The 6,111-nt window shown below is 40.9% G+C and overlaps 1 protein-coding gene across 1 annotated transcript; it reads left to right on the top strand.

The window, feature by feature from the left end:
* The first annotated feature begins 913 nt into the window (after positions 1 to 913).
* Positions 914 to 4,932, top strand: LOC134805098 (uncharacterized). Its single transcript, XM_063778396.1, has 4 exons — positions 914 to 1,001; positions 3,173 to 3,366; positions 4,151 to 4,331; positions 4,715 to 4,932. The coding sequence occupies exons 1-4, from the start codon at positions 977 to 979 to the stop codon at positions 4,906 to 4,908; spliced, it is 594 nt and encodes a 197-aa protein (XP_063634466.1). The 5' UTR covers positions 914 to 976; the 3' UTR covers positions 4,909 to 4,932.
* Positions 4,933 to 6,111: the final 1,179 nt, after the last annotated feature.

Raw genomic sequence — 6,111 nt, 5'->3', positions numbered from 1 at the left:
TACCTACCTAGTTATCAATATCACTGAGTTTGCGGGAGAGAGGTGGTGATCCTCGATCCTCGCTCTGAGTGATACTTAGTCTGACAGCGGCAACACAGTTCAGCATGGGAACGCTGGAGGCATTATGGGAACCTTTGAGCCAGGTACGATGCAGGGGGTTCATTTAAGCTTAAGTGTAAGATTTGGTTTAATTGTAAGTATTTTTTATAATTTTTTTAGTATTTTGAAAATTGTGATTTCTTTTTACATTATATAGATTTTATTTGGACATGTGATATTTTGTAATAAATTAATTAAATAATTATTAAATAGTATTACTTCAGGCAAAATATCAAACACAATTTGGGCTAGTAACGTAGAGGCTCCAGTGCCCGACACATTTCTACTAATCGACATTTTCAAACATTGACAGCAAGATGTCGAATATTTGGATTATTGGGGTGTTTACGCTACTTACCAATTCTGTTCTCGAATAATAACCCAATCATCCTAGGTAGGTATATAGGTAGGCTGGCTGGGGTTACCAGGTGTACCCCAAGCTCATACGCGAGGAAGATGATGATGATGGCCCAATCACACTACGAGTATTAGCTAGATCGTTAGCCACAGGCAAAACAATTACATCAGTTTCCTGGTAACCTCATACTTTATTTGCTTTTGGTGACCGATCCGGCGATTCACCCAATTGGTGGTTGCACCATTATGGTGGTACCTAACGGAAAGAATCGACAAGAAACCTGCACGAGCAAGAAGGTGTATGCAAAGTACAAGTTCGTCTCGAGGCAACTAGGTACCTTAGGTACAATATCTAATATCCTAGGAATGTCCAATACGTGAGGATGACTTGTAGTTATGATGAATGTAAATTCTAATTGCCTTCTCCAACTTCTTAAAAGCTCGCACATTAAGTGACCCCCTCACGATTCGGTCCTGTCATCAACTTCATTGCTTCGTCTGAGCTGAAGCAGTACGCATCATGTTTCCGCATCTCACCGTTTTGGGTATAGTATTTTTTAATACGTAAAGCTTATATAGTTTGTGTGTGACAACAAGTTCGCATATTTGTTTCTTAAAGGTGTACTAGCTATCTACTTACTAGGTATATTGCTCAATTTATTTAGGAAAATACCTTTCGTGGGATACATCTTTTTTAAATACACGCCTTCCTGAACCACATATAACCCGGTTACACAAGTTGCCCGTAACATATACCTATATTGAATAAACTAAGTACAATTTTTTTTTAATATTACATGTCAATAGATTTTGACGAATTTCCTTCAAATGCTAAATTGAACATACTATTTAGTTTTGTGAATTGGATACTTTGACGATAATTATTGCCCTATGTATTTTTCCATAGAACCCTTAGAGTGGAATTTTACATAAATATTTTTATTGTGATAGCCTGTGACGTCTTTAATATTCCAAACGGTCTCGCTCGAGGGTCTCAAGCCCGATCATACCTGCTACATAAAGTGACGGATATAAGCCATGACATTGACATGTCACAATTAACGATTTAACATGTTAAATTGGGGAACACCCAAATATTCCGAAATATGTTTTTCCGACTTTCATAACCTCGATTTTCATAATCCCGATTTTTTATATGTCCGAAATATCGAAATTACGACTTTGAAAACCACGAAAGAAGAAAATCACGACTGTGTTATTTCCGAATACTTAAAATCCGATTTTCATATGGACGAAAGCTTAAAGTTCCGATTTAGAAAAAATCCGAAAATATTTTTTCCGAATTTGTCTATTCCGAAAAATCATTGACCGATCGGAAATAAAGTAATTCGGTATTCATAAATTCGATCTTTTGTAAACTCGGAATAATGAAATTCGTGATTTTTAAAATAAGACTTAAACGCACTTTTTTAAGTCTAACTAACCAAAATCCGAATCGGAGCACCCCACTATCCTCGTGGTCTTGTCTGTCCTACCCCTAGAGTGTATGTAAAAAGCCGGAGGCGCGGAGGGGAAGAAGCCCTCGCCCGCCGTAGCAATGCGCAGAGCATTAGTGCCTGCGCTTTGCTACGCAAGGGCGAAGAGGCTGCTATGCCCGTAGCGCCGGAGCAGATGCGGAGCCCAACAAAAAACAGTTGCCAGAAAAGTGGCTTAGGTTAGGTTAGAACTGCAACCCCACGAAAACAAACTGTTGCCAGAAAAGTGGGTTAGGTTAGGTTAGAACTGCAACCTCACGAAAACAAACTGTTGCCAGAAAAGTGGGTTAGGTTAGGTTAAAACTGCGTCCCCCAAGAAAACGAACTGTTGTCTGAAAAGTGGGTAGGTTAGGTTAGAACTGCAACCCCCAAGAAAACGAACTGTTGCCAGAAAAGTGGGTTAGGTTAAGTTAGAACTGCGACCCCACGAAAACAAACTATTGCCTGAAAGGTGGGTTAGGTTAGGTTAGAACTGCGACCCCCAAGAAAACGAACTGTTGCCAGAAAAGTGGGTTAGGTTAGGTTAGAACTGCGACCCCACGAAAACAAACTGTTGGTCGCCTCAGCAAGCCGAAGCTGCGGAGGCGAGCATTTATTGTGCCTGCGCTTTGATACGCAAGGGCGAAGGGGCTGCTTTGCCCGTATAGCGCCGGAGCAGATGCGGAGCACGAATCTATAAATTCAGAATTTAAAAAATGGGGATATTTAAAATAGGAGTCACTTGGAATCGGAATTCAAATTTTCGGAATAATGGCATTTCGGAATTCGTGATTTCAAAGATCGTAAATGTTAAATTCGGTGTTTATCACTATCGGAATTTTTATATTCGGAATTATGTGGTTCGGAATTTAAAAATATCGTCTTTTTTGCTATTCGGAAATATACACATTCGTGATTTTCATCGTTCGTAATTACGACAGTCGGAATTTTGATGGGTCGAGCATTTGAAAAACGGAATAATAAAATTCGATATTCTAAAATTCGGCATAAAATATTTCGGAATTATGTAGTGTACCCGTTAAATTGAGCCCTTGATAATATACGCTACTGCTGTTAAATCGAATGAATGTACCTACATATTTTCTTATCTTAACCAATAATAATAAGTACTTAATGCCGCTTATTTAAAGACCCTATTAGCCGGAGCTGACTGCGGTCATAGACTTGCCAGTTAGATGACAAATCGTGTTCCTGTTACATATTTTTTATGTATCTTTCAGTGGTAGCCCTAGGTGTGGCTGTAGCCGCGCCCAAGGCTCACAAGAACCACTGGAGCTGCCACGAATCCCCGCGCGGGGCTCGCTTCGAGGAGCAGCATGCCGTGGGCACCTGGATACTGTTGCGCATGAAGACTGAGGCCACTAACGCCGTCGACAACACGCACTGTGTGGACTTCTCACGCGTCAATGAGGAGGTTAGTGTCTAGCCGCGTACAGGGCGCACAGGAACCACTGGAGCTGTGAGACTTAATTAAATATAATGTTTTTTTAAGTTAATATTTAACTTTCACTAGGTATGTCTATATAGTTTGTCAGGTGGTCGGGTATATGTTAACCCGACTACCCAGACAAATAATTATGATCGCATACAAATAATTAGTTTCAGCAATCGCTGCTTTGTCGAGGAAATTACCAATTGTGTACTGTTTTAGAAAAAAAATGCTTATTGGCGGAATTTTCCGCATGACGGAATTGGCCGCATTGACATTATGTCTTAAGTTTCCATGTGTTAACTAGATCACCCAGACTAATACCGTGATCGCGTGTAAAGTTATGACCGGTACTAGCAATTACCTATGTAAGTGTGATAGGGACGAATACCTATTGTTTCACATAACGCACAGGAACACGTGTATTACGGGCGACCTTGGTCTTACGGCAGTTTTATACGTTTCCCAAATGGGGTATTTCCTCTTTATCACTAGGGAACTGGCAATGTAGAAAATGCGTTTATCTGGAACATTCGCAACGTATTGTATTTACTTACTCCTATTCTTAATCAGAAAATCACGTCGCATGGAATCCCCAAGCTTACAAGAAACGAAATCCAAATATAATACCATAGTAATGATAATAATGCTCATATATACAAATTAATAAAAGATGTGACTTATACACACACCGGATAGAATAACATTTTATTAAAAAATTAACAACAAAACAGAAAAAAAAAAACTTTAATCATGATCAAATATCCAGGAACGAAATGGCCTCAAAGAGCTAATCGCCCAATATGTGGAGAACCTGGAGTGGAAGAACATAACCCTCAAGATGCAGATACCGTGCGCGCAGTCCAACGCCACCCGCCGGGCGACCTACTTCCTGGAGCGGCTGGAAGACCACGGTTCCTACCGAACTCTTCAGATGCCAGCCAATAATGGTAATTATTCTTCTACTTTATGGAATAAACCCCCCGGGCGACCTACTTCCTGGAGCGGCTGAAAGACCACGGTTCCTACCGAACTCTTCAGATGCCAGCCAGTAATGGTATTTATTCTTCTACTTTATGGAATAAACCCCCCGGGCGACCTACTTCCTGAAACGGCTGGAAATATTTTAACTCGAAACCAAATAACAATCGCCTTTGTAAAAACCAATTCAGCAGTCTGACGGGCTCGTGCTAGATAGTCCATTCATAATCAAAGTGATAACTTCGCGCGTTCACTGATTTTGACTAGGATATCTGATAAAATCAGTGCTTCCTTGTTTCCATGCCTCGTATAAAACAGTCTAGAATCCTAATTGGTTGTTTGCACTCCGCAGGCAAGTTCGACCTGGCGGAGTTCCACCGCTACCCGATGCGGCTGAAGCTACTGGAGGGCCGCTACTTGCACATGCTGGACTGCGTGGACCACGTGGCCTTCCTCATGGGCCGTACGCACAGCGTGGACGACCGGCTGCGCACGCTGCTCGATGCCTTCTGGCCTGATGATGCCTCCCCCGTGAACCAACTCTAGGTACTGTTGAATTAACACTGCACATGTCTGGACCACATGGCCTTTTTCATGGAACGCACGCACAACCATCAGCCACCTCGACCAGTGTGTTATGAGTTCATGAAAGGTTCAAATTAGGCTGCACGAATATGTACATTGTAATGTACGTTTAGTCTCAGGAGGTTAACTCACACGGTAATTCATAAGTTTTTACGGTTGACTATGTGGTAATTAAATATTATAATATCTGGGAGACCGAGCTTTGCTCGGAAAACATAAAAACTCAAAAATACGCGTTTTTTTTTTCAGAGATAAGACCTAGCTAGATCGATTTATTGCCCCCCAAAAACCCTCATATAGCAAATCTCATCGAAATCGCTAGAGCCGTTTCCGAGATCCCCGAAATATATATATAAATAAATAAACATAATATAAATAAATAAACAAGAATTGCTCGTTTAAAGGTAGATTAGATGCGAGTCACAAAGATTCCGCTGCCAAAAAACCGATCCCACACAATCAAAGCCACGCTGTCATTTTATAGCTCTTCTTCTTCCTCGCGTTATCCCGGATTTTTGCCACGGCTCATGGGAGCCTGGGGTCCGCTTGACAACTAATCCCAAGAATTGACGTAGGCACTAGTTTTTACGAAAGTGACTGCAATCTGACCTTCCAACCCAGAGGGCAAACTAGGCCTTATTGGGATTAGTCCGGTTTCCTCACGATGTTTTCCTTCACCGAAAAGCAACTGGTAAATATCAAATGATATTTCTTACATAAGTTCGGAAAAGCTCATAAGTACGAGCCGGGGTTTGAACCGCGACCTCCTGATTGAAAGTCGCACGCTCTTACCGCTAGGCCACCAGCGCTTTTTACTTTAATTTAAGGACACTGGTATAAACATTCAAGTCATTATGATCTATGTCTGGTACTAGTTTTTGTAACTAGAAAGTAAAAGAAATTGATGTGTAAAACTTCTACTCGCTTTATTTTCTTTGTATCACAATTTCTAGCAAGAAAACTAGTACCAGACTTAAATACGTATTAGGTAGGTAAGTACTTAAATGTTCAACTATGTTTCATGTAATTTCCTCATGGCGTATTAAACAGATAGCGTAACGTGGATTTATGGCGGTTCCAAGACTGCCTAATATGGACTAATAAATCACCACGATACATATTTATTTTCACCACACCAGCTCGGAAAGGCTTATTTTGCACTTC

Source organism: Cydia splendana, chromosome Z (assembly GCF_910591565.1).
Source record: "Cydia splendana chromosome Z, ilCydSple1.2, whole genome shotgun sequence".
Classification (NCBI taxonomy): Eukaryota; Metazoa; Arthropoda; class Insecta; order Lepidoptera; family Tortricidae; genus Cydia; species Cydia splendana.
The sequence above is the reverse complement of the archived record's forward strand: the minus strand, read 5'-3'. Positions and strand labels throughout refer to the sequence as shown.

What these genes read in the sequence shown, in the direction of transcription:
- LOC134805098 (XM_063778396.1), top strand. Translation starts at nt 977, where the DNA reads ATGTTTCCGCATCTCACCGTTTTGG. An exon ending in TCCGCATCTCACCGTTTTGG is followed by an intron (nt 1,002 to 3,172) that starts GTATAGTATTTT and finishes TGTATCTTTCAG; the next exon opens with TGGTAGCCCTAGGTGTGGCT. An exon ending in TCAGATGCCAGCCAATAATG is followed by an intron (nt 4,332 to 4,714) that starts GTAATTATTCTT and finishes TGCACTCCGCAG; the next exon opens with GCAAGTTCGACCTGGCGGAG.